This window comes from Kogia breviceps, chromosome 12 (assembly GCF_026419965.1).
Source record: "Kogia breviceps isolate mKogBre1 chromosome 12, mKogBre1 haplotype 1, whole genome shotgun sequence".
In the NCBI taxonomy this organism is placed as follows: Eukaryota; Metazoa; Chordata; class Mammalia; order Artiodactyla; family Physeteridae; genus Kogia; species Kogia breviceps.
The window spans coordinates 36,890,266-36,917,828 of NC_081321.1; the positions used below are offsets into that span (position 1 = coordinate 36,890,266).

Genomic DNA, 27,563 nt, shown 5'->3' on the forward strand with positions numbered 1-27,563 from the left:
CTTTTAATTCTGTCCACATCTGTTTCTTGTTGGGACAATGGCTGGTGTCCTACCCCATTCTCTGTGTATGTCCCTGATTTCTAACTCTGAGGCTTCTTGGTGCAATTCCCAATACCGACTTCCTTATTCTTTAGGGATAACCACATTGATGGATCGGGAGTGGAGAAAAGATTGCATATTTACAACTCTTCCCTTCTCTTTTATTCTACACATATTACTGAGAGATGTCAACTACCCAGGACACAGTGCAGGGCTTCCCTCTATCTAGGGAATTAGTGTCTTAGAGAGACAGAGATAGAAATGGGCTCAGTGGCAGCCTGGCTGTGCTCCAATGGACTTTTAAGAGATGGCCTGGGGCTTCCCTGGTGGCGCAGTGGTTGAGAGTCTGCCTGCCGATGCAGGGGACGCGGGTTCGTGCCCCGGTCCGGGAAGATCCCACATGCCGCGGAGCGGCTGAGCCCGTGAGCCATGGCCGCTGAGCCTGCGCGTCCGGAGCCTGTGCTCCGCAACGGGAGAGGCCACAACAGTGAAAGGCCTGCGTAACGCAAAAAAAGAAAAAAAAAAAAGAGTTGGTCTGGTACTCAAATTGCCCTAAAGTTTTAGGACTTTAGCTATTGTTATTTCTAAACCTAATTGCTTTTGTGAGTGCGGGCTTGTGTTATATAGACCAACTGGCTTCATTTTTCCAGGAAAGAAGTAACTCATCTTCAGAAAACTAAGACAGTTTAGGGTCAAGGCAGAGCCTGACAAGAACCTATATTTATTTGATTGTACAAAATACAGATCTTCCATTGTCAAAAGTTTACAATGAGTTGAATCCCTTGTCTTAGCCCAATCAACCCCAAACCACTAAAAACAAACCCTTTGTTAGGCAAAATCAAATTTATCGGCCCATTGCTATGAAGGAGATCACAAGTCCGAGAAACTGTGGTGCATCTCACCAACCAAAGTGAAAGATGGAACTAGGATAGAGAGAATTCAGGGCCAGGGTAGAGTCCGAGTTAAATTGAAATAAATCAGTGTTTTGATAGTCTCCAAGCAAAGTAAGGCAGTGTAAAGTGGTCAACTTCACACTCGGACTGCAAGGTAGACCCAGGGTCTTGCTTCCTTGGAAAAAAGAAAGCTAAGATAGATGTGGGACAGTGTGTGCAGAAACGCCTTATCCGAAACTCTGCATCTGGGCTGTAAATCCAGATGGCTTCTCTGCATCAGAGTAGCTTAGACCCCACGCCCAAGCAAGAGTAGGTTGTTCCTCTCTTACCGATGTCTTTTCAAACAACAATTTAAATCAAATTACTTACATTTCTGATAGTCTCCGATTTTAGAGGACAGTTTCTCAGTGAGGAAGAAAGTGGTAGTCACTTAAAGAAGGGGGTTGTTATGACACTTTACAGCTGCTGTGTGTCCTTGGGGGAAATATTGTTTCCCGTTAACTTTGCAGCTGGCTTTATCTGTGTCTTTTATTCCAATCTGATGAATGGTAGGACAGATTTTTACTGTCCAAGCTATTTTTACTTTCTCATTGCCTTGGTGAACCGCACTGAACATGTAGCATAAGCAAGAACTAAATTTTTGTAAGATTAAGCTGCTGAGATTCTGGGGGTTTGGTTTTGTGTTTTTTTTTTTTTTTTTTTTTTTTTTTTTTTACCAGAGCGTCACCTAGTCTAGCCTGGATATCATAGAGAGTTCTGTTTTAATTAAATTCTCATAAAATGAGGTACTGGCTTAGGGGCTGGTAGCAGGTGGCAGAAAACTATTATTGGAGGATGAATGGATGTATATCCATATTATGCAGTGGCAAAACATTTGATAAAATTGTCATCTGAGGTAATTTGGAAGGCACATCAAGTCCTTAATAATTTGTAGCCTTAGAAGAAGAGGTTGGAAAATAGAATGTTTATAGCCTGTGTTGGTTGTTAATGACTATGTTTGGCAAGGTATTATAAGAAATAGATGAGCTCAGAAAAACAATGGCCAGTTTGCGAGCAGGAAAGGGAGTAGAGAGTGTCTACAAATATGGGAATTTATAGGGTTGCAAAATGCAACCATTTCTGATCCACAAACAGTAAAATGTAGCATTGAGCAATGCTCTGATAACAAAGTCTGATTAAAATAGCCCTGGAGCAAGGATCAAATCAAGATACAACCATACGGTATATTGTTAAAATCTCTATGGGTTAAGGGCTTCCCAGGTGGCGCAGTGGTTGAGAGCCCGCCTGCCGATGCAGGGGACACGGGTTCGTGCCCTGTCTGGGAAGATCCCACATGCTGCGGAGCGGCTGGACCCGTGAACCATGGCCGCTGAGCCTGTGTTCCACAACGGGAGAGGCCACAGCAGTGAGAGGCCCGGGTACCGGAAAAAAAAAAAAAAAAAAAAATCTGTATGGGTTAAGGTGACACCTGCTATATCTTTTCAATTGGACAAGATAGGGTGAATGAATTAAGGTGTGTCTTTCCCACCAAAGATAGGCCCAAGGTAATTGCAATTGAGAGAGAAAGAGACAGAGAGATAGAGAGAGAGGCAATAAAGCAAAGAAAGACATGTAGAAAATTCAAGACGTATGAGTAAAGAGAAATGAAAACTTATGTCCTTTCAAAAACTTGTACATAAATATTGACGGCAGCATTATACATAATAGAAAGAATGTGGAAACAATTCAAATGTCTATTGCTTGATGGATAAATAAAATACAGTATATCCATACAGTGAAATACTATTCATCAGTTAAAGGAAATTAAGTGCAGATACATGCTACAATATGGATGAACCTTGGAAATATTATGCTAAGTAAAAGAAGCCAGGCACAAAGGACCATATATTATATGATCCAATTTATATGTAATGTCCAGAATAGGCAAATCCATAGAGACAGAGAGTATATTTTTGCCTCTTGCTGTCAGTAGAGTGAGCTGGGGTGGGAGAAGTTGGGGGAAATCGGGAGTGACTGTTAATGGGTGTGGGGTTTCTTTCTGAGATGATGAAAATGTTTTGTAATTACCGGCAAAGGTTGCATAACTCTGTGAAGATACTAAAAACCATTGAATCTTATACTTTAAATGGATGAATTGTATGATATATTAATTTTATCTCAAAATAAGCTCGAATTTAAAAAGGAAGTATATCTCACAAAGAACTGTGGGTATGGCTATTGGCATATGAAATTGACTGGAATCAGATGAGAATAGGACTACATTTTTTGAGAGAACTCAATTGCTAAAGGGACCACTAGCCTAGAGAAGAGAAATGGACTGCTCAGGATTTAAAACAACCCTTGGGCCTAACCCTCTCTGAGTAGAAAATGGGCTGGAAAAAATGCCTCACACCTAAGGAAGAGTTATTCACTAATTCCCACTTCTGATAAGGCTAAATAGGATATCATAAAAGGAAGAATCTTTTGTTTGTTTGTTTTTTTTTTTTTGGTGATATGCGGGCCTCTCACTGTTGCGGCCTCTCCCGTTGCAGAGCACAGGCTCCGGACGCGCAGGCTCAGCGGCCATGGCTCACGGGCCCAGCCGCTCCGCGGCATGTGGGATCTTCCCGGACCGGGGCACGAACCCGTGTCCCCTGCATCGCAGGCGGATTCTCAACCACTGCGCCACCAGGGAAGCCCAAAAGGAAGAATCTTAAGGAGGGTTCATTCAAGGACTATGAAGACAAGTGGATTGAAGAGTCTCTTGTCTGGGCAGAATTGGAGCCTAATTAAAAAACTTATTCTATCCCAGGGTAGGAAGCCCTCCTCAGGTTGGCCCAGCAGTATTTTAGAATTGCTACAGAACTGGACTTCCAGGAGTATTTAGTGCATTTATCCTGCCTCTGATCCTCAGTGCATAGTATATTGAGGGCTGATAACTTATCTTTTTGGTTCATAGGACTTGGAGCAAGAAGACTCACCTCCAGACCTAATGTAGACATAACAGGCATCAGCCCCAATGAAGAGACCACTGTACATTGCCCAGAAGTCCTGGACTTGAAGGTTGATGCCGTGAATGAGGCTTTTGGCTCATCTCCCTCAGGACCGCGTCTAGTGATTATGCTCAGCGCAGTACCTGGCATGTGCTAAGCACTACGTGACGGGAGTTATGCTAAATTTTATTACAAGGTAAGCCAACTGAGGCATGGACAGGTTAAGGAACTTGTTGGAGATCACACAGCTAGTAATAGCAAATCAGATCTTTAACCCAACTTTGCACAGCTACAAGGTCATGCTTTTCCGCCTAGACCAGGAGAGCTTTCCATGAACTGTGGCATAGTGACAACCAGTGTGGAGCAACTCCTGGCATCGTTGAATATTAACTCTTCTTTAATAAGTACCACAGTGAAATCTGTGCTGGCCTTGTAAGTATTATTGTTTGTGTGTAGTGTGTGTGTGTGTGTGTGTGTGTGTGTGAGAAGAAAGAGTCTTGTTTCACTAGCTTCTCCCCCACAAGCAAGAAAGAGCGTTCTCTTGCTTGCTTCATTGCCTCCAATGCAGGTGGTAAGTACTAAATATTTCTTTTTGGAACAGTTTATGAGAGAAGAACATTTTCAAATTTATGAGGCTCTCATGCATTTTGAGAAGAGATTTTCATATTTCACATATTTCCTTCTTTGGATCTTTCTATTTAGGGATCAGTTTAAAAATACAATCCCTCTATCTGGAGCAGAAGTGTTGTGAACCATGAGTTCCACATCTCTTGAGACTTTGAGTCACTTTAAAGGCAAAATACAGGGCTTCCCTGGTGGAGCAGTGATTGAGAGTCCGCCTGCCGATGCAGGGGACGCGGGTTCGTGCCCCGGTCCGGGAAGGTCCCATGTGCCGCGGAGCGGCTGGGCCCGTGAGCCATGGCCGCTGAGCTTGCACGTCCGGAGCCTGTGCTCCGCAACGGGAGAGGCCACAGCAGTGAGAGGCCCGAGTACTGCAAAAAAAAAAAAAAAAAAGGCAAAATACAAAGAAAATGAAAGGAAATTAAAAAGAAATATAACTTGGTTTTGGCTTGGAACACAACGTGATTCCATGATAGGTTACAGTAGATTGGAGACACTGGAAGAAAATGCATCATTTACCAAAACTTAAGGTGTGCCTTTCCCCTCAAGAAAAATAAACTGCTGCTTGCTAGACTTGTATCCTTAAAGTAGGCATCTTCAATATATTTGGGTTTTTTATTGCTTATTTAGACCAGATAACTCACTCTTAAAAACTATGTCGATGTGTGATTTTGCCACATTTTCAGTAAGCATGTCTATAACTTTGGAAGCTTAAAGTTATACACTTAGGACCTAGGAATAATTCCCCAAATCTTTGAGAAACAGATGGTTCAGAAGATTGGTTTATGATATCTTGTCCTTTTAAAATTAAAGACCTCCAGAACTAGATGTAACCAAAGGTCAACATTTTTTTTTTTTTTTTTTTTTTTTTGTGGTACGCGGGCCTCTCACTGTTGTGGCCTCTCCCGTTGAGGAGCACAGGCTCCGGATGCACAGGCTCCGCAGCCATGGCTCACGGGCCCAGCTGCTCCGCGGCATGTGGGATCTTCCCGGACTGGGACACGAACCCGTGTCCCCTGCATTGGCAGGTGGATTCTCAACCACTGCGCCACCAGGGAAGCCCCAACATTTTTTTTTAAGGTTTCTTACCCTACCTATTTAGAAAGACTACAATTTCGGCAAAACCTGAAGGCAATTCTTGGCAATGGCATCATTCTTGAGTAGGGGACAGGAAATGGATTATTTGATATCATGTCTCTTTTCCACTTTGATTTCTTCACCTGCTCCACCTTAGATATACCTGGAAGGACTTGAGGATCTCCTCAGGAACACATTCACAGTCAAGGAGACTTGAACCCTATGTGAACTTTGTGTCCATCTTGAGGCTCTTGAATTGGACTGAGATAAAGATGATTGAGTTGTAGACGGGAAGCCAAGGCCACCATCCTGGCAATAAGGAGAGAAAGAGGGGACTCAGCCGCTGAGCTTCAGTCTGGCAGGATTCTTGTTATCTTGGGGTCTCATACTCCTGAAAGAATTTAGAGTCACGTTTTTCGAACCCCGTTGCATAAAGCCCTAGGTTAAGGCTGCACCTTGTGGATTGTTATGGAGGGATGAAGCAGGTGCAAAGAGGTTGGGAGGCTGAGCACTTAGGCTCTAGACCTCACCTCTGACTGTTTCAACCAGCACAGCTTTGCTCTTATCTACTTTCCAGGTTGGGCTCTACGTCGCGTATTTTTAAAAATAATCAGATGAAAGAGTTAAACTTACCAGAGCTCCTTTCAGGGAAAGTACTGTACGTGGTTAGAAAGAATACTAAGGTAAGTCATTTAGGAAGGGAGGTAGTAGAAGTGAGGTCTTCAAAAGCAGACTGGAAGTAAAAAGATATGACCAGTAAACTGCCATCTCAGGAGGGTGGGTCCTGATGACTCCAAACTTTTGTTCATCTGAGATGAACTGGCAGATTTGAGGACAGAGTTGCACTACTCATGAGAATAGAAGACAGGCTGCGTATTGGTGTGGGAGGAAGGGCAGACAGAGAAAATCTCTAGTTCACAGCACAGCCAGGCTGACTTGGGGGAAAAAGATGTCAAATGGGATTTTCTGAAGTTGCACACGGTGGCATGTGCAGTGTAAGAAGTCCCTTTACTATCTAACCCTCCAACACCCCATACCCCAGGACAGTTGCTTTGGGGCTTTCATTATGAATAGGTTCTTCCTGGAGAAGGCAAGAGATGCTGATGAGGTTTGAGAACTGATGATGTAGAGAAAAAAGACACCATAAGTGTTTCATGTGGTGATTCACCAGAAGGGATCGATAGCAGGTAATAGTCATTGCTAAGGTTTATTACAGCGAAGGACACAGAACAAAAGCAACAGGAAAAAGATATGCAACAGGGGAGTCCAGAGAGGTTTGTCACGGGCTTCCAAGACCTTCCTTGTCCTAGGCCACACAAGAATGCTCTTTTTCCAGCACTGAACTACAGGGACGTGTGCGGAATGTCTGTCCAGGGAAGCCCCCATGTGCCTCAAGGTCCATGGCTTTTATAGGCCAGGGGCAGGAGGGCGGTGCTCGTGGCCACATAGGCCTATTCTGCTCTGCAACCCGATTTGGCAACCAAGACTCAGAACCCCAGTGATGAAATCAGGTGCACATCAGCAATCTTGGTGTTTGTAAAGCAACCTGAAAAGCCAGTAGAGGATGATACGTTGCTTCAAGAGTATATAACAAAATCGTCAGTCACTCACATAAAGAACATTCTGAGGGCAGCATTCCCAGGAGCTGGCCCGCGGTCACTCATGATTCCCTCGAAGACATAAGTAGTAAGCAATCAGGCTTGCTGTGTTAATGTTTTCCTCACGCTGCGTGGGGGCACAACCAAGTCTGGCTGGGATTTGGAAAAGGATGTCACAGCCACAGACTCACTTATATGTGGTAGAGGTTAAAGATGGCTTCTGGCACCTGGAGGTAGATCATAGGCTAGGCAAGAAAGCCTTCTGGTTGGAGGCCTCTTGTTACAGACGACTGAACCTTACCTTTGAAGTCTAAGTGTTTAATTTCATGGTACTAGCTGTATTTCTTTTGCAAGCATTTAGTAAATTTTTGCTGAACTTTTGAGCCTCACCAAAACTATGCTGTGAAGGGCAAATTTATTCATTCAACAATTATATTGGAAAAAGGAAATCCAAAGAAACAGTTTATCAGTATCTCTGGGCTGTTTTATTAGACCAGCCATCCCAGTTTGCCTGGAACTGAGGTGTTTCCCAGGATACAGGACTCTTCCTGTGAGAACTATTTTCCCAAACTTAGGGGTGGGTCCCACAGCTGTGGTGTGCTGTATCACCTGCCCACCTGATTAGAGAGCAGGACCCATCATTAGCCAATGTTTATCGTGAGAGGCTGGCTGAAGAAAGTGCTCAGAATCTAACTGTAGAGCTCCATAGTGAAGTCTCCACACCTGTCATTGAGGTCTCTAGAATAAATCTAGCCTGTTTATCTAACTTCTAATTTTCTGAGATACCCCAGTCTCCTTCTAAGAAGCTCTCTCCCCCAGCCACCATTTTTGCTTAAGCTAATTTAAGTGGATCTTCTTTACTTTGTTACCAGAAACTTAACTAAGCCAATTCTCTAGGTAAGAGCACTTCCAAGTTGAGAATCAGCCCTGGTTCTTCGGACATGTTCCTTGGCCATTCCTCTCAGGCTTACTGGAAATATCTGGCTCTCTGGTTGTAGAACTGAATTTTTATCCCAAGGGACCCATCCGCCAAATATGTATTTTAAATTTCAGATCAATAACTTGGCATCCTGGGTTCACTTCAGTATTTTTTTTTTAAATGGCTTAACTGAGAACTGTATGGATTCTGTTCAAACCCGAGTCTGACACATTACCCCATCCTCTTTCCCATGGGCACCTGAGTTGCACACAGGTGTTCAATTAAAGCTTCTCAGATGAAAGACTAAAAACTCTACTAGTCTTTTGTTCTTGAGATTTGTTGCAAACTGCTGTACTTTCTAGTCACAAGTAATTCTTTCCCTTTTGAACATTGTTAGTAAATGGATATAAATTTCTTGCATTAAGGTTCCCTTGCCTTTGGAACCACTCCCCAGCACACCTGTATTGAGGTACCTTCCTCTGTTTCAGCTTTGGATATTTCAGCTATCTCTCGGGTAACCCTCAGCTGGTCTGATTCCTCTCCAGCCACAGCAGTTCCTCTCCTTTCCTGGGACTGCTCCACAAAGGCTGAACCCACCTTATTTCCCAGGCCTGTTTCAGCACCCCTTACTTTAATTGTGCATCAGAAATCACCTGAGTAGCTTTCTGGGAGAAAAGCTTCTCTCCAAACCTATGGACTCATAAGACACATGCTCCAGAAATCTTTTTTTTTTTTTTTTTTTTTTTGGCTGAGCCCAGCAGCATGCGGGATTTTATTTCCACAACCAGGGATCAAACCCTTGTTCCCTGCAATGGAAGCATGGAGTCTTAACCACTGGACGGCCAGGGAAGTCCCCAGAAAGCTGCACTTCAAAAAAGCTCCCCAGATGTGATTCTGATGCACTACTTAGAGCAGGCCCAAGCCTGGGTCTTCCAGATGCTAAGCATTTTTTTCATTCCTCCTCACACTTGGTAATCATCATTGGGAACTTAAAAACAAATTAAACTTTTTTCTGACCACTCTTTCTTCATTATAATCACTAACATTATGTGGAATCCTACTCAGTGCTAGGTTGCTGTGCTTACAGAATACACCAGACACGACTTATCATTACTTTAAATAAAACACTGCTACTCAGGATTAAGCATGTATTTATTTTAGTTCAGTTAAAACAAACATAGGATGTTTCATTGAAACGGTGTAGCAATCTTTGCCAACAAGTCATACTGGAATTGTTGGCCTCTAACAGTACAGTGGGGATATTTACATTATATACAGAAAGCTTAACACACCCAGGTTCTCAAAGGTCTTCCATCACACTAGATCATATTTGATTTTATTATACTAGATCATTTTGATAACTACTGCATTTTGAAAATTTAGACCTTATTTAAAATTTAAATAAGAGATCTGAACTTGCACCAAGTTTTCATGAAAAAAATGTGATGTTCAGCCAGTCTGTTTATTGCAAATACAATTTAAACAGTATTTTAAATTTTTAGTGTTTACACAATTTGTTTATTGAAATCTCTGTACAGGTACTTTTGGGACACTTATAGATACATAATGTGAATTCATCAAAATGCAGTTAAGAAACTTATAGGAATATATACATTTGAACCCAAGACCCAAACCTGACATTATATACAACCTATTTACAAATACATATGGACAGACAATGTATATACATAAGATTATCATAAATATTGAAAAATAGGTTAGCTTTAATGGATTAATGCTGTTCTATAAATAACATTACAGTTATAACTGAAACATCCACGGAAGACAGTAATGCAAAATGAGGTGACACGACAGTGGTTTTAATACTGAAGACTGCTCATTACTGGGAATTCACTGTTTAGGAACCTCCAGGTAGACAAGATAGCTCCAAGAAAATCACGCAATGGAATTTACCCTTGGCAGTTGATTTTGAACCTCAAACAGCCAGGAGATTGGAGGAGCCTCCCACATCGATTTGCTGTGAGAAGAGTTTTTTTTTTTCATTTCTTCCTGGTTGCCATGGTATTTTCTCCCATAAGAAAGGATGTAAACTGTAGAGAACAACTCTTTACTTGGTACTCCCTGGCCAAGTCTTAAGATACACAACGAGCAATTCTTTCCAGGAATCCAACCAGAAGTGCCAATTCTTGGTCTGAGCTAGAGGTGAGGTTCTGGAGTCGAATGGAGTGCCAAAAGCCCAACTGAATGAAAGCAGTGCTGTAGAATCTGTCTTCTCACTGCCTTTCGAGATGGTCCCCACGTTAATTTTTGTAGAAACAAACAAAAATGGACCATTGGTTTCACCCAATATAGCACTACAAGACGTCTTCCAGTTCCACAACGGTCTTTGATTACAGACACATCTTGTCTGTAATTTAGTCACATATAATACAAGGATGCATAACAAAAATCATGTCTGCCACATTTCTGGCCCTTGCCTAAAGCTAGAAATGTTTAGTTCAAGAGAACAACCTTATAGCCAGGTGACCAATTAATGATTCCATTATTTGCTTCCCTCAACCACTAATGGAATTATGTATGTTAGACTTTAGACATTATGCCTGATGAGCAAAGTACCACATTATGTAATAATATATTCACCATACACCATGACGTACAATAAATGTGCTCTTAAAGCCAAATAATTTTTTCACTTCTAACTGGGATTAAAATAGGAAGGGTGATCATGCAGTCGGACCAATAGGTACACTCAGGTTGCACTGTGTTCCCTAGCTAACCATTTGTTGGATGTAAACAAGTAATTCTATGTTGTACAAGAATGAGATGACAATCCAGTGCACATGAGTTTTTTAAAGAGCTTACTGCATGAGAAACCCAGTGGCCTATACGAAGAGAACTTACATTATACCAAATATTGGTGTAACCTATGGATTAGACCTCTACTACAGACAAAACATGAACACAACTAAGCCATACACTGTCAAGTAACTCACACTTCCAGGAGCAGAGGAGCATTTCGAAAAGTTGTACTCTCTGGGTGGAACAGTTTTGGCCTACAGCCATCAAATGCCCATTTTCCACTGCTGGAAGCAATGCCAAAAAAGGGCTGGCCCAGAAAAAACCCGGAGCTGTTAACACAACTCTGGAGGCAGATGCAACTGAATAAACCCTGTTTTACACAATTGCACTATTTGGTACCTCAAAAGTAGTTACTTTATTTCCCACAGAAATATCTGCATTATCTCCCATTCTGACAGATTGAAGCCATAAATATTTCAGTCTAAATGAACCAAATTATTTGGGGACAGAGAAGAAAGGTGATGATGAGAGTTCATCTGATTTGGTGTAGCCACAATTAACCAATTATCCTTTCATGGTGAAGTCTGAATGGGAAAAAAACCTGTGCTCCTATTCATGGTACAATTTTTCGTTTTCTCTAAAAATTATTTTGGGTAAAAAAAGTATTTGGCTTAGTATGCCTACAAAAAGGCAAATCATTTCATAATACTAGTATTTGTCTTTAAATAACAATGAATTTTTTTTAAACAGAATTCATTGACAACTGCTTTTGGATAAAGTTCAAAAAAAGCAATTTTTAAAGAGTAAAATAGCGCTTCTGAGGTCTTTAAATATTTTTGGTACAAAAAAATAATAGTATTTTTCCCAATGGTTATTTCAATACTTTGCTGTAAATCAAGAAGAATTGTTTCTCACATCGAATGGTTCCATTAGGCACATTCAAGTAAAATCATAAAATATCCAAGTTAAACAATGACACAGCCAAACATGTGGCTTGATTAAAGTTAAGAGTTCGTCCATTCTCTGGAATGGAATAAAATTGTCACTTCCCTTAACCCGAGACTCGTGGTTTTGTTGTTAATATCCATTTCTATCTTACAGAATAGTTTCTTTAAAAACAAAACAAAACAAACAAAGAGTTCACTTATTCTGCACTCAGAAGAACCAGCGAGGAATCTGCACCTCAAAAGGAAGTGAAACTGAAAACATTAGGTGAAATTTCATAGTAGTTGAGAGTTGACTCAACACTGGCATCAAATGGACTGTCGAGTGTTAGTGGTGCTGGTTAATGGCCACCTCCGGGGGCATTGTGGACCCAATCCAACACAATCAAGGCCATGCTTCCGGTCATCACCACTACGCCACTTAACAGGAAGAACAGAGCCTGCAATGAGCACACAGAGAAAACTGATCAGCAAGCAACAAGACATATGCTAAATATTCCTCTTTCTACTTAAAAAAACGGGCTTATAATTACTAAAAGCATGTCCATAATACTTCACAGGGCTACAGTTTTACCTTGCTAAAGATAGTTAAACTGTCTTAAGTGAGTGATCAAGGGGTCAACTATAGAGTACTAAGTAACTGTATCTTTGAAACCTTCCCAAATTTTCCCTTTTCATTCCTTTGTATCAAATGAAAGGGTAAACAATTTTCTTTGCTAAATAAATAATTTCATATAATAGAACTGGACTAGGATTTTTACATTTTTTAGAAGGAAAAAAATTTAACTTACAAAATCAAATCCAAGTCATCTTAAAAATGCGGCCTGAGTCGAAGCTGGAGGTTTTTCTAAGAGACATGAGTAGGTCTAACCCTAATCCTACCCCCTTCAGTTACTGTACTATATATTTTACGTGAAATAAGATGATAGTTGTTGGTTCATAAACAATTCTTGTATTTCAGTCAGACTACAATAGTAGTGGCAAATAAGTACTGAAATGCAGTCTTTTTCCTAAATATCCCCACCAGGATCATTTGTGGTTAACATACCATACCCTTTGTAAAATCAGTCGTTATTATACTTTAAAGTGTAATAGTAGCCACCTCCCTAACCCCCAAGCTTCGCTTTGAAAATGGTTAGTCTCATTTGACTAAATACCCCATTATTTCTTTTATACGCTACAGGCCCATTTAAGTGCTGGTCACATAGTAGGCAGTCCAACAAATATTGGTTAAACAACACTGAAAGTTGAGTCCGTATCTTTACTTTACACTCTTTATCTCTATTCCTATTTCTAAAACATCTAATAACTTTCTTGCAATTAACTTAAACATACGTATTAGATGGCAAACCATCTCTCATCTCCCCTCCTCTCCCAATCTTCCATCTGTGAAGTACAGTTAGAGATATATTTACTAGAAACTTAAAATGAAACTACAATAAATGACATTTAGGAGACTAAAATTAAAATCATTTGAGGAACTTCTGGCATTAGATTATTATTATTTCTCCAGTCATAATCTCTCACTCACCCCAATCTTTTGTACAGACTTCATAGGTTCTTTCTTCACTAACTTGATATAAAAGGCAGATGGAAGAATAAAAATTAACATAGCAGCTGCAGATGCACCTGTAAAAGAGCATTTACCATTTCTTAAGAATCACTTGTTATTCATTTTTTAAACATTAAAATCCCTGATATTTCAAGCAACTTTGATACTTCCTAAAACTTACCAATGAAACCAAAGATATCCCTAATAGTTGGTACAAAGATGACAAGTAAATTGGTAAATGCCAAGATAGACATTGTAATGATACTATGACGCCACCAACTGAAATCTTTGGTTGCACACAGCAAGTGAGTTACGGAACTCCGGATCTGCAAAAATAAGTGGATAAATAAAAACTGCAGATTTAATTAATGAAAAAAAACAAACCCCAAACAACAGGATACATATCTCAACTAGCAGCTATTTAAATACTAAAATTGTACCCCTCCTCAATTGCTGTTTTCTAAATATCTGAACAGTAGAAAGATCATTGTGTCTTCAATTATGGAAAAAACGTCCCAGGATATGTTTTAAAGATGTACGAAACATTAAAAAAAAAAAAAAACCTTCAAAAACTCGTATCAACTCGATACTGCTGTAGCAGTGTTTCCCTTCTCCCAAAACACAGAAATCACACAAATCTTCATGTTTAACAATTCATTCCTACTGAAAGGTTACTTACTGGGAAAATAACTACAGGTACTGTCAGAGTGACAGCCACCAACACAGCCAAACGGACGACGAGAAGCAGAATATCAGCTCCCATGACGGAAGAGTAGGTATGAAGCAATTCTGACTCAACGTGTTCTATAGAGAAAGATCAAGAAAAAAAAAAGCTTCAAGTGTGCTGTCCTCTCTGGAGATTAGGTAGAAAAATCTAACTTAATGGCAAAATCTACACCAAAGTTATTAGCTACTCACAAAACAACTATAAACTAAGAGGTTAATAAGATTAATTTGGAATTAGGGTTAATGCAATTAAAATAACATTGAAAAAAAGTTTCTAAATACCAAGGAGAGATTTAGCCACATGACCCCCATTAAAAACAACAGGAGCTAAATAACTAAATCCCATGGTTTGGCTTACAGTGTGTGTGTGTGCTGTATTAATCTGAACGGGGTGGGAGAGGAGTCAGGCTGAACCTAAATGCAAGCACATCACGTAAAAAATGCCATTGAATGGCTAATGGTAAACTTGGGAACCTGGATTCTAGAAATTACTGACTCAATATACGCTACAGGAAATTCTAAGCTCTAAATTCAATCGTTCACCACAAATATGAAATATACCAAAACAGACCGAGTTTTTAAAGTGACAGAAGTATACATACAAAAGCGTCAATTTCATTTCATTAACTATCCTTTTAGTAAACTAGACATTATTTACCATAAAACGTCAGGTATCCAAAGAGGGCAGCAAGCAGGTACATGAGAAACATAGCAAAAAATGATATCTTGGACACATTCATCATTCTTCTACGGCTGCGGCTATGCAAATTCAAAGGAAAATACAGATACATATGTTAGCAGCAGTTATAGCAGTAATCAATATTTTTCTAGTTTTTCCAATAAATTTATATAAAAGTAGGTAAAAAGCACTCACCCTTTAAGCTCTTCATAAATGGGAAGAATAGCAGGATGACAGACAAATGAAAAGGTCAGAATTGGCACAGCATAGACAGTCTGCAAAAAACGCAAAAACTTTCTTAATATCCTGATATAACAAACTCATGTTATCACAGTTCTGCAGTTTGTATTTATATTTATTAATCTTAGAATCAAAGCCTAAAATGATGTTTTCTGGCATAATTAGCTCCCACTCTTCTAATCTGTTCACTAAGTGTGATCGATATCCTCCATTTCCGAATGTATCAGTTATGAACATCAGATGATCATTTCATCTCTCAATCTATTTTAAGCTATAAACCAACACTTTCTTCTCAGTCCTCAATAATGAGCTAATCATGCTTCCTAAAGGCAGCTACTACCTGATCTTCCTTTACCTTGGGAGTGTTTTAAAATTTCCAGTGGGTATTTTCCCTGTTTTCTTCCCTCAAATCTTCCTCTGAGAACACAAAGATTATAGTTACCTGTGAGTTGAAGATAAAATAATGTGGTTGGCAAGAGTCTTCAGTCATATTAAAAGCCCCATCAGGTGCAAAAGCTGTTGGCTGTGCTAAGGTGCTGTTTACTGTTTCATTAATTAGAAAAGCAACTTCTGCAGGACAAGAAATCTGAAATTTCTTGCAAATCACCTGAAAATACATTATTTTGCATTTGTTAGACTGAGTAATATGACAGGGCTTAGAAAAAGAATCTCTAGCTTTAAAGAAAAATTATACCTACCACAATCAGAAAGAACATCATACACAACAAGGAAAGGCCACTGGTGTACCCCAAATATCCTATAAGGAGAAAAAAAAATGGTATTCGTTTACTAAAACAGGTTTAGGGCAACTATAACTCAATTCTACTTGCAAGACTTCAGTGTGGACACATCAAATTTCTAATTCTTATATAAGAAGATGCAGAATAACTTAAAACTACTTGTTAATAACTAAGTCAACAACTACTATCCTTTTTTATTTTTATAAAGCACAAGATGTTGTAAATGTCAACAGAATATTTGGGCCCTTTGGTAACCATCCTGCTATAATTTTTCAAAGACCTACGAGTTCTGAATGCTGAAATTCACAAAGGTAGGTTTTTGGGGCTCTTTAGTTCTCATTAATTTCTATTAAGAGGAAGCCAAGGGCTTCCCTGGTGGCGCAGTGATTGAGAGTCCGCCTGCCGATGCAGGGGACGCGGGTTCGTGCCCCGGTCTGGGAAGATCCCACATGCCGCAGAGCGGCTGGGCCCGTGAGCCATGGCCGCTGAGCCTGCGCGTCCGGAGCCTGTGCTCCGCTATGTGAGAGGCCACAACAGTGAGAGGCCCGCGTACCGCAAAAAAAAACAACAAAAAAAAGAGGAAGCCAACTAGCTGGTGAGGCTCATTTCAATTATCTTTAGAGATGGGTTTGCTCACCTAAATTCCTCAGCAGGGACAAGGGAAGAATGAGCACCAGTGAGACCAACAGAACCAAATAGTCGCCATTCAGATACCACAATCTGAATTAAAGAAAAGAAAAACAAGGTCACAACCAGCCACAAATATACTTAGAATAACATACATTTCTTTTCACAAGACTTGTTTTATACTTTAAAAAAAGACAGGTTTGGAAAGAGTATTGCTTATTCAAAAAGCCCACATAGACAGAATAGATTTCTAACTGTGAGCGCTCAATGAATATTCACTCAGGTTAGAGATGGGATCTCAAACAGTGTAACTTTTGTCCCACTGTTTGCTCTGGGAAGGCTGCCAGCTGATTCATAACATAAAATGCTTCTTAAAGGCTTGATACTAATGTAGGGAACAAAGTGGCATTGTTAAGCCAGTAATCTTATCTTTAAGCATTTCTAGAAAACTTTATGCCAACTTCATCATAGCTTTAGCTCACTTTTTTTGATGCTGAAAACAAGGAAATTTTAAAACAAGTTTCTTTCAGACATTTGTTAGCAAATGTACTTACTAATAAACATTTCAACAAGGAATTTCTCACACTTCGATAAAATACATAAGCAAAAACAAAACCACAAAACCCAGTCCCCTAAAACAAGAACTTATTCCAGGTTGCCAAGAGTATGTTGTGACACCTTGACCCACCTTGACCCACCTTGACTCCAATAGTAAAAAGATCCCTTCTGCACTCAGAGAAAATGTTAAGCATCTCTCCTAAGAGTTCTAGCAATGCCTTTTTCTTTTTAGGTAATCAACTACACCATTTAAAATCACTTATTTTCAAATTCTAATTGCCCTACTCTGCTCACTTTAGCAATAAAGCCCCCCACCCCCCACACAGAAAACTAATATTTAAAGATCAGCTTACTAAACTAAATTTCAAATGCCACAGAGATAACCACACCTCTCTATTTTGAGATAAAGAGCTGCATGTAAGCTGTGAAGTACATTATCCCTCCTCATGTGTACTTTAGATAAAAACCTGTTAGTCCACTTGGATGAATAACTTTGCTAGAAGGATAAGGTTTGTATAGCATGGCCATACATTTTCTGGCATTCTGCATTTTAAATACACGAAATTTCAAATTTACAAGAATCAGACAGGAATTGATTTTTAATGTAATTCAAAATGTTAGTCCTAACTTAGGTTTGGGGTATGAATTATTCAACTATAATTTCTGGGGACAGTAAATACAAAGAGAAAAGGTAAGTAGTTCCAGAAAACCTGTTTTCACACGCAGGTTAGAAATTTGTTATTCAGTTATAGGACTACTATAACTTGTCCTATAACTACTATCTTTGGCCTTTCATTCTCAAAGGTTCAAATCAGTTTCTGGCAGGACTTCTTGGTCAGTTTCAAAAGGAGCATTTACAAAAAATAATTTACTGATAATCATTTTGTATCCAACTTTGATAAAAATGTATCTAACCATTTTAGACTGTAATTGTTTCTTAGGAGTAACCTTACTTAGCACCTACCCAGTTGTATCTTCAATGTTCATTAATGCCTGGATCACCAAAGGTAACTCATATTTCACTATGAAGAGGTAGCTTGACATAGCTGGAGGAAAACAAAATTATACCATTACAAGTGCAAAATGTGGCATGTGACACCAAAAGTAACGTGTCACCACTCTCCGCTACATAAAGAGCAAAAAAGGTCTACCCAAATCGTCCTTTAAAAATTCTTACCTCCAATGTTCTGCATTGTAATGGATCCAGAGGCTGCAAGCTTTCCAACCATTCCAAATGCCTTATGTCCCAGTTGTTCATATAATAAAGACCCTATAATTTAAGGAACACAGACGCATGAAGAAAGTATTTTATAAGAGGAAGAAAAGCATGACAGGCTTAACTGTTTTAGAAATATCAAGAATGCTACCATACCTCCTTCATTGGCAGTCTTCAAAAGGAGATGAACAGAATACAGGGAAAATATTGACACAAATGTCAACAGGATTCTGATGAGAGAAGGAAAAGGCACAGGGTTATAAATAAGCACGTCTATATTTAAAAACAATTCTTTTTGGTTTTATTTACACATTAAACATGGAACTTGTCCTAATATTTTATGTACTAGACAGAATGCCCCCAAGGACAGGTGTTCACTCTCCCGGTTAGAGTGTCAACAAGTTCTCTTACCTGGCACTAAACATGACTGCATCATGTCTCAGGTAATAACTCTACAGTACTGGTTAAGAACAGGGTTCACCCACTGAACCAAAGGTGATGGGAGACACTAGAAAACCTAACTTCAGTGGTAGAGTTACAAGACTTATATTTTGTTTCTGGCACCATGATAATTAGCTGTGTACTTGCCACTTCTCTGCATTGTATAGTTCCTTTTATCTATAAAATGGTTTTAACACCTGCCAGTGACTTGTGAAATCCAAATGAGACAGATTCAGGAAAGGTCTTGAGACCACTTGGACCACATAGATAAGCAAAGGAATGGGACTATAAAGGAACTGGAGGGAAAGATACTGACATGTTAAGTGTTAGGCACAGCTTGACAAACAAATGGGCACAAATCAGAGAAGTAACTACTGGGACCATATACTACATTGCACACCATGGTATGGAAGACAGGCCCAGCATTGTCAGTTAAACAATGCCTGTGCTAGAACAAGCAGGCTATCCGCCCAACTGGGCTGTCTCCTCCCTCAGTCCTTTCGCTTGGATGGAACAGGAGGGAAAAAAAATAGAATAGAGAGGAACTAAAGGTTCTCTACTTAAGTCACTACGTTTTCCTTTAGGGCACACGTCCTCTCTCATTCCAGCTTTACTTTCTTCCCCCCAGGCAAGCCAAGAAGAATATACATTTCTTTTTATTAAAAGGAACAACAACAACAACAAATCAAAATCAGGGAAACTCAAAGAAAACTCTGCAAACAAGAAGACAGTCACATTTTCCAAATTCTTTACTGGCAAACTGAATACAGTACCATACAAGGTCTGGCCAAGAAACTGATGTCTGTTAGTTAAACATAGGTGGTAGCATTAAGCTGCCATTCTAATGCCCAAAGTTTCATGGGGTCTAATCTGCGGTGGAAATGACACAATCAGCCTCATCTCTAACTGGACAAAGCATGGCTTAATCAAAGACAATGTTCAAAGTGTGCTGACAAATTCAGTCCTTTCTTTTACACAGAAAGGACAATGAGGAATGAATAGACTTCATAACCCTTGAGGTCACTTTCAAACCTCAAGTTGGGTCTACTTTATAGGGTAAGCTACAAGAGTTGTTTAACCAGATGATGGCAGCCATGTGGCTTTTGAACCATTTACGTCTGTACCTCCAAATATATGTTGTAAAATACTGATGGATTTAAAAACTCACTTTAGCACTCTTGATATTATTTAACCATTTATTAAATGGTTAATCATCAGACATACAAACCCTATTAGAGTATAATTAATTTCAAAAGTACAAGGGTAACATATCAGAATTTTGCTTTCTCTTATGAAACAAAGGTGCCATATTATCTCACGTAAATTCTGCACCATAACCACACTGGGAGCATTTAAAAACTGACTCCAGTTTTTATATTAAGTGTTAGGAAGGGTTTCAAATGTTTAACAATGATGCCATTCAAGTACCCCACTAAAAACTTTGAAACTCTAGGGTCCTTTCTACAAAAATTCCTGGTTCTTGGTCTTGTATCTCAAAAAGCCTCATGCTAATGAAGCAAGCTGAGTGAATCCTAGCTTCCAAAGCTCAAAACCATGCTTAACTTCAGTGTGGAATTTCACCACAAAGCAGAGCTTTGCGAAGGTCTACTTTTCTTTTCATTAACATTCTATTCTGCTAGAAAAAAATAACGAGTAGAAGGTACCAGTCAGTTAACTAAAACATATCTGTAGCAGAGACAGTTCCATGCTACGTGTATATGTGATTTCTTTGCCTGATAGTAAATCACACTATCTTCCACTGAAAGTTCCTTAGCCAGGAGCCCACAGAAGCCCAATCTTAGTTGTTATGATACAAACATCACTGAAAACGCATACTAAACTTCTCATGTATTTTTCTTTTATGCTTTTTTTTTCTGGGAATAAGGTCCATACTTCTACATTCTCCAAAGGTCAGTGACCGCCCCACGCCGGCAAATGGTTAAAAACTGCTGTTCTAAAGTCTTACACAGCTCCAAAATTCTATTCTAGGCATTTACACTGGAAAGCACAGGAGTAATTAATTCTAACTGGACAACTAGGGGGAAAAAAAAGGCAATTCAAAGCAGGTACTTATTAAAATATTCATCTTTTGCTGTGGCAATCACACAGACCTGGAAGAGATAAATATTAAAAAGAAAACAAAAAATAAATTAAAAAATCACATATGGGTTGCTTTTCAGTGTCCAGAAAATTGACTCACTTTTCTTAAAACAAACATGTTCTAAGTTAGACAAATACCACCACACCTTATATATTTAAAAAAAAAAAAAAGTTGTTTTTCTTACGTACAAAAGGAGCCACAGGTCCTTGGGGAGACTGTCAATTTACCAAACTGACTTGAAGGCTACCATGCTTTTTAATATTTCTTGTTTCAGAGTTTGCCAGAATAAAAATTCTACCCTGGATTTATCAACAGTTCTTTTAAAATATTCAATCCCTATTCAACTGTAACTATCCCCTTTGACTTAAAGACTTTTTGGTTTAATTATCGGTTTTAAGAGTTGTCCTAATTTTTCCTACCTAATTGGCTTTTTTGATATCATGCAGTTACGTAGCAGAATAAAGAGATTTTCAAATTTCTCATATATTAAATTTTAAGCAAATGATTTTTAAGTCAACTACTTCAACTGTAAATTCAGTCTCTGGAGCCAAAATATATGTTGTATCATATTTACTGCCCTGCATGGCAGACTCACTACTTACACATACTTACATAAAAAGAGCAATTCCAGTATTAGCCATGGCATAAGAAAGCCCAAGGATTCCACTGCCCACAATCGCATTGCTCAGATTAAATACTGACATTCCAAAGGAAGTAGTACCTGGATGCTACATAGAGGGAAAACGATAATCAAACATATAACAATAATTAAATGGAGAAAACCAGCTTTGGGCAAGTTAGATTTGAAATCTAAAAGTAAAACTATTCTTTTACTCCATAAAGCCACAGAAACATAAATTATTATTTTTAACTTACAAAGTCTGTTTCATACTTCTTCTTCCCCAAATTCGATTCAAGTAAAAAGTTCTGGTTTTCAGGATCTACATCTGCATAATGGCTGCAAAAAAAAAAAAAAAAAAAATCCTAAACTGGATTGAAATATACAAAGGAATGCTTCAACACAAAACGGTCCCCGCGTTTAGCTGTCACACATCTTTACTTAAATGCATATTAAGTAGTAGACGACTTTCACACGACACCATGTCATTGCAACAATCGGATAATCTTCCAGAGATTACACGCTCTCTCCAAACGCTACAGTAATTTAAAGCAACAGAAGATGAGTTCCAGGTAAAGACCCTCCGATGCACACAAGCCGTTTTTAAAAAAGCGCACTACTTCTACCTTTTCAAAGCAGCTTGTTTGGTGGGGTAGGAGTAGTTGAAGTCACTGTTGGAACTGTAGCTGCTGCTGTCCTCATCTGGGGAAATACTGAACCTTCCCATTTCGGCTTTCTTCATGCTGAGCGGCAGACGGAATCAGGCGCAGCGAGTAACGCTGGGCTCCTTTTGTCCTTGGAGATGCACGGGCCCGCGCGGCTGCCTGTGAAGGTAGAGGCGGCGCGTCAGGACTGCAGAGCCCGCCCTGGTCACGTGACGCCGCCGGGCGGTGCTGCGAGGCTGATTCATCCCCGGCCAGGCGAGTGGAAAAGTACCAGCCGAGCGCGAAGGGCGGGGGCGCGCGCCGAGGGGCGGAAAAGTACAGCGGAGCCGCGGAGAACAAAGATGGTCCCCCTGCAGCGCTGCGCCTGCGGAGGCCCACGCCCCCCCCGGACCCCGATGACCCTCTCCAACGGAATTTAGTGTTTGGCCCTCCCCATTCTCTCAAGTTTCACGGGAGGGGTGCGGGGGGTCTGTTTTGCTTTTCCCGCAGCCTCCTAGGTCGTGCACAGGCACGCAGGGCAAACATCCCACCCAGGCATTGGCTAGGTGTGCACTGCATGTAGCCCAGGCGCACAGCTCCCCCTTTCTAGCATTTACAATAGCAATGACGCCTAATTCGTCCTTTCACACCTGGAGCCCCCAGATGGCGAAATGCCTCTGCAGCAGACAGACTCGAAGGGGGCGGAAAGGGCGAACATGAGTCTTCTCCCGAGAAAGGGAGCACAGGGCACGCAGAGGCGTCGAGGATTTGTTTACACGCGCACGCCCGTGCCCTCGAGCACATCAGTCCACAGGCATTTGGCTCGCGAGCGCTTCGCCCGGCCGGCCCCTCCTCTGCCCGAAAAGGAAACTGATGCAATATCGATCGACGATTGTCAAACGTTCCCGCTTGTCTTCCCCAATCCTGGCCTCCGCTACACTAAAAGCCCGAACCCACTCCCGTCGCCCCCAAATTCCAAGACCCGTTTATGTAATTATTTTTATTAATTCAGTCACAAGACTTGTCGTAACGGAGCCCCGGGGCCCGGCTGGCTCCCCTCCCCCTAACGCGAGGATGCGGTTCCGCTCCTGACGCGCACGCGGCCTCCGCGCCCCTCCCTCGCCCGGAGGAGGGCCGCGACCCCGGTGCGGACCGGGATCGAAGGCTGGCTCGCACACCGAAAAAGCCCTCCCCAGGAGTAAACGACCACGGCAGCTGCCTTCCCGCCGCGGCCCCTCCCGGACGCCCCTCCCCCACTCCCGCCCGGGCCCCGAGCCCTTTGCAGACGGCCCCGCGCGCTTTACCTCGGTAGGCTCGACTCCTGTACCCCGGAAACAACACGCAAACGCTTTCGGTGAGTTTTTCTCAGTCAAACAAAAATCGAAAAAAAAAGAAAAACAAAACGTAAAATCCAACTAGAGGCAGGAAAATAATTTTAACTAAACTAGGAAATGGCAAGTTGCCGCCCCAATCGTCCGGCGTCCGCCCTCTGAAGGGAAAGGAGCAAGTGTGCGGGAACGCGTGGTCGGGCTGTTGGCTGTTCTGCAAGAAAACCGCTCCAGCACGGCAGCGTCGCACGGCTCTGGGGCCAGCGGCGCGAGCGGTGGGTTATAGCTGCCGCCTTGGAGGACGCGTCAGTGGGCGGAGCCCCAGCCGCCGGGTGCCTGCTCTTTGTGTATCAACACCACCTGGGCTCCGCCCCCCGCCCGACCAGGCCCGCAAGGCCCCACCCCGCCCCACTCGCGTCAGTCCCCCGCGGCTGACTCGCGCCGCCTAGCCCCGCCCGCTGGCGCCCCCCCACCTCCCCGGGCCAACCCCGCTCTGCTGTCTCCTGGTCAGCCTGGAAAAACGCCTCCCGTGCTTCCCCCGGTCTGTCCCTTTCAGCCCGGACTGGTGCCCAGGACATGCGGTTGTCTTTCAGGAACCTTCTCCTTCAAATATCCTTTCGTCCGAGTTTCCAGCAGGCTTTGCTTTCTCCTCGAGGCTTTTTGGGGACACATCCCGCCCACCCAATCCTTTCCTGAAGGTTATTTTTGTGATTTACATGGGGTTTTTCTCTAGCAAAGTTGGGCCAAGGCAGCACCGTTGTCTCCCTGGTAGGTTTCTGTTCTCGTTCTCCTCCTCCTAGACCTGCTTTCACTCTTCAAAACTAGCCTGATTAGGTCGGTTGGCAGCTCCGTTTCGGGAGATCCTTTCTATATGGACCCGGAAAACCCTATTAAGGATAAAGCTACGTCCTGTCCAGTAAGCCAGACTCCTTGAAAGGGGTCCCTGGTTGGGGACTTCGCTCTTCCGATGAAGTGTAGGAGTCCCACTTTCCCTTCGCAAACACACTGCAGTCATCCCACCACCCCACCCCAAATGGACAACTCTCCTCGCCTCTCTCTCTCCTTGTATTTACAGAGGCGCTGCCTTGGTTGGAATGCTGGTCCTCCCCTTCCAGTGTTGATGTGGTCTTGCTGAGCCAGGCAACTAGGGGGCCCCTTCGCTGTGGAATACTCGGTGCTGCCGGAAAGGCTGGAAACAAAGGCCTCTTAGGAGAGAGAATTGTTGGTTGAATGAATGAATAAACAAACGATCTGACTTACTGCTCCCTTCCTTTTGGGGACGTGGGAGAGATTGGGCAGGGTTGGGTGTGATCACAATTTTTGCTTTCAATGTTTTCCTGAGGAAATCTGTACAACTGTCTATTTCCGTGGCACGTGAGGCTGCGGGTGCCCTCGGCCTGCACCAGTGTTCATGATTGACGTGGGAGGACCCGATTTCCCCTTTACACTCCTTTCTCCCCCCACCCCTTCGACTGGTCAGACCAGTCTCACCTAAACGATACTCTTTCTTGCTTTAGTGCCCAGCTTCTCACCATCACTCAAGGCTTAGTCACTGAGCCTCAGGAAAGCCTTCCTCCTCACCCCTCTTATTGCAGGGACTGTTTTCTAACCCATGTGGCGAGGACTTTTTAAAACGTATGCTGTCTTGTACTCAAAATTATTCAAGTTTGTAGTCTTACCAGGGAGACTGTGAGCTCCCCAGGGCAAGTTTGGCACTTGATACACATTTGGGGCTGAAAAAACTTAACTTTCTTCCACGCACATTCCCTAATAACACCGATCAACTCTTGTCTGGAAAACAATCTTAGTAGTGGGTTAGAGAGGACTCGCTGGAAGTTTCTTTCTATAAGGTTTCCACTGATGAAAATCAAAAGATCTTAAATCAGTTCTTCATCCAGGTTAATCCCTTGCATAGTCAGAGGTGGTTATGGTTGGCAAATCCTACTCTCAGACTAGTTCTCTTGTCCGTTGGATTTTTTGGTGGTTTGTATTGCAGTGCATGCTTAAGGAAACCTGTAAAATTGAGGGGGTGTGTGCGTGTATGTTGGGGGGAGGGCTGTAATCTTGTTCTGACTTCTCTATGACAAGAACCTGAGCAGTAAATGACAAAAAAGAGGGGGAGGTATTGAAACATTGATTTTTCGTTTGCAAATTTGATTCATGTTTTCAAAGGCCACTTGAGACATATCTGGTTACTCAAGTGGCTTCCAAGTGAGGCCTGATGTGCTTGAGTTTTTGCCCTTATGCCCTGGGCTAGAATGCATGGGACACAGTACCCTGACCCAATTTCTAGGAAACTATACCGCCAAATTCTTGTTGGTCAGAAGTGCTATGGTTTTGCTCTATTCCTAAGCAAATGTTTTAGCAGAACAGTGTCTTTCAGACTGCAGAATGGGTCCCAGGAAAGGACAGTGATGAATTCAGTGGATTACTACAAGCTTTTTTTTTTTTTTTTAATTCAATAGAACAAAATAGAATTTAAAATATCAGTATGCCATATATAGTAATGCTGGTACTATTCTATAAAACTAATTTTGATTATGTACAAATATGTATATATTCTGAGTTATGAAGTAAAATCTATTTCTTACTGTGGGCTGGGATCAAAGAATTTTGAAAGCTACTAAGAGTAAACCTATCCTAAGACAGGAAAATAATCACAAATATTAGTTGTCAACTCTGGATTTTCAGGAATGCACTGCATTGTCAAGATAGGTCGGTAGAAGTTTTTAGGGAGGGTAGGTAGCTATCTTCTGTAGAATTATTTGACCATTATCACCTAATAAAATAGAGTGGGTCTGTTTCTGGGGGCTCTAGTGAGTTGTTTCCCAACCTGTTGTTGAACAAGATCATCTTCAGGATGGTCCTCAAAATTCTATTTATCCAGCATTTCAGTTTGCCTGAAGTGGGCTCACACATTATGTTTGCTTCTCTCTACTCTTCATGTCCAGCCAAGTAGTTTCATTCTCAGGTTGGCTTTCGTGGCTTCCTTTGATGTGGCACTAGCCTATATTTCCATCCTAATCCCCCACTATTCCTTGTGGTAGGCAGCTTCTGAGATGAAGCTCAATGAACCTCACCTGATATTCATACTCATTTGTAATCCCCTTTCCTTGAATATGGGTTGGACCTAGTGATGTACTTCTATTCAGCAAAAGTGACAGTACGTTACTTCTAAGATTAGGTTACAAAAAGTCTGGCTTCCGCCTTGTTATCTCTTGCTCTCTCCCTCATTTACTTTGAGGGAAACCAGCTGCCATCTTGTGAACTGTCCTACAGAGATGCCCACAGGGCAAGGAACTAACGTCTCTGGCAACAGCCCAGGGAGGCCTGCCAATAGGCACAAGAGTAAGCATTGAAGCTGATCATGCCCAGTTGAACCTTGAGATGACTGCAGTCCCAGCTAATACATTAGTGAGAGGACCCAGCTAAGCCCAGCCTGGATTCCTGACCCACAGAAATAAGTGATAATAAATGTTGGTTGTTTTACGCCACTAAGTTTTGCTGTAGTTTATTACTCGGCCATAGATTACTAATACATTCCCCTTCTTATACCCTGTGCTTTTGCCACTGTTCTCGAACCATTTCCCCTATCCCATTCAAACTTTACCCACTGCTTGGAATATTCTTCATACCTCCTCCTCTTCCCTGCTATCACCATGTATCTAAACTCTTATCTTTCCTTTGAGGCCCACCTTAAATGCCAGACCTTTCATTGATTTTTCTTTATTTGATGCTCCCATTTGAAACTGATCTCATTCTATTCAATACTCTGAACGTAGCGCTTTATAAGTATCTTTTTGTGGCACTTCATTTTGTGTTGTCTATGTACTAGATTTTCTGTTAGTTATCTTTTAGGGTAGAATCTGGCTAATCACACCTGACCTAGTCACTTGTAAAAAGAAGGTACTTTTTGAGTATTTGGATGAATTAAATACATTGAAGTACCTATTTAAGTACCTACCACTACCTGAATTATATTTATTTATCTGTTTACTGTTTGTCTCCCTTACTAGAATATAAGTTCCATGAAGGCAGAGGTTTACTCTGCTTTGATCACTGTTCGCTCCAGTACCGAGAACTGTACCTGGTAATACATTTTTGTTGAATGAATAAATGGAGGAGTAAACAGTAGAAAGCATATTATCTAATATGTCTAAACGGCATCTATCTCATTCCTTACTGGTCAAAGCAGAACTCTTGACTTCCCTAGCAAAACTGTTCCTCTCCTAATTCTTTACAATTTCGAAGTATAACACTACCATTCAT

At 41.4% G+C, this 27,563-nt stretch overlaps 1 protein-coding gene and 1 long non-coding RNA gene across 2 annotated transcripts; one reads left to right on the forward strand and one right to left on the reverse strand.

The window, feature by feature from the left end:
- Window positions 1–9,253: 9,253 nt before the first annotated feature.
- On the reverse strand, window positions 9,254–23,676 carry SLC38A2 (solute carrier family 38 member 2). The gene is made up of 16 exons (XM_059082089.2): window positions 23,271–23,676; window positions 21,949–22,146; window positions 21,580–21,661; window positions 21,316–21,431; window positions 18,318–18,391; window positions 18,123–18,215; window positions 17,910–17,991; window positions 16,398–16,480; window positions 15,719–15,777; window positions 15,463–15,627; window positions 14,976–15,055; window positions 14,760–14,860; window positions 14,055–14,179; window positions 13,557–13,701; window positions 13,355–13,452; window positions 9,254–12,263 (listed from the first exon to the last, which is right to left on the reverse strand). Exons 2-16 carry the CDS (start codon window positions 22,062–22,064, stop codon window positions 12,165–12,167), a joined length of 1,518 nt encoding a protein of 505 aa, XP_058938072.1. The 5' UTR covers window positions 22,065–22,146; window positions 23,271–23,676; the 3' UTR covers window positions 9,254–12,164.
- Window positions 23,677–23,794: 118 nt separating this feature from the next.
- On the forward strand, window positions 23,795–24,550 carry LOC136792264 (uncharacterized). Its single transcript, XR_010835795.1, has 2 exons — window positions 23,795–24,062; window positions 24,370–24,550. It is a non-coding gene; the product is annotated as an uncharacterized lncRNA (long non-coding RNA).
- The last annotated feature ends 3,013 nt before the right edge of the window (window positions 24,551–27,563 follow it).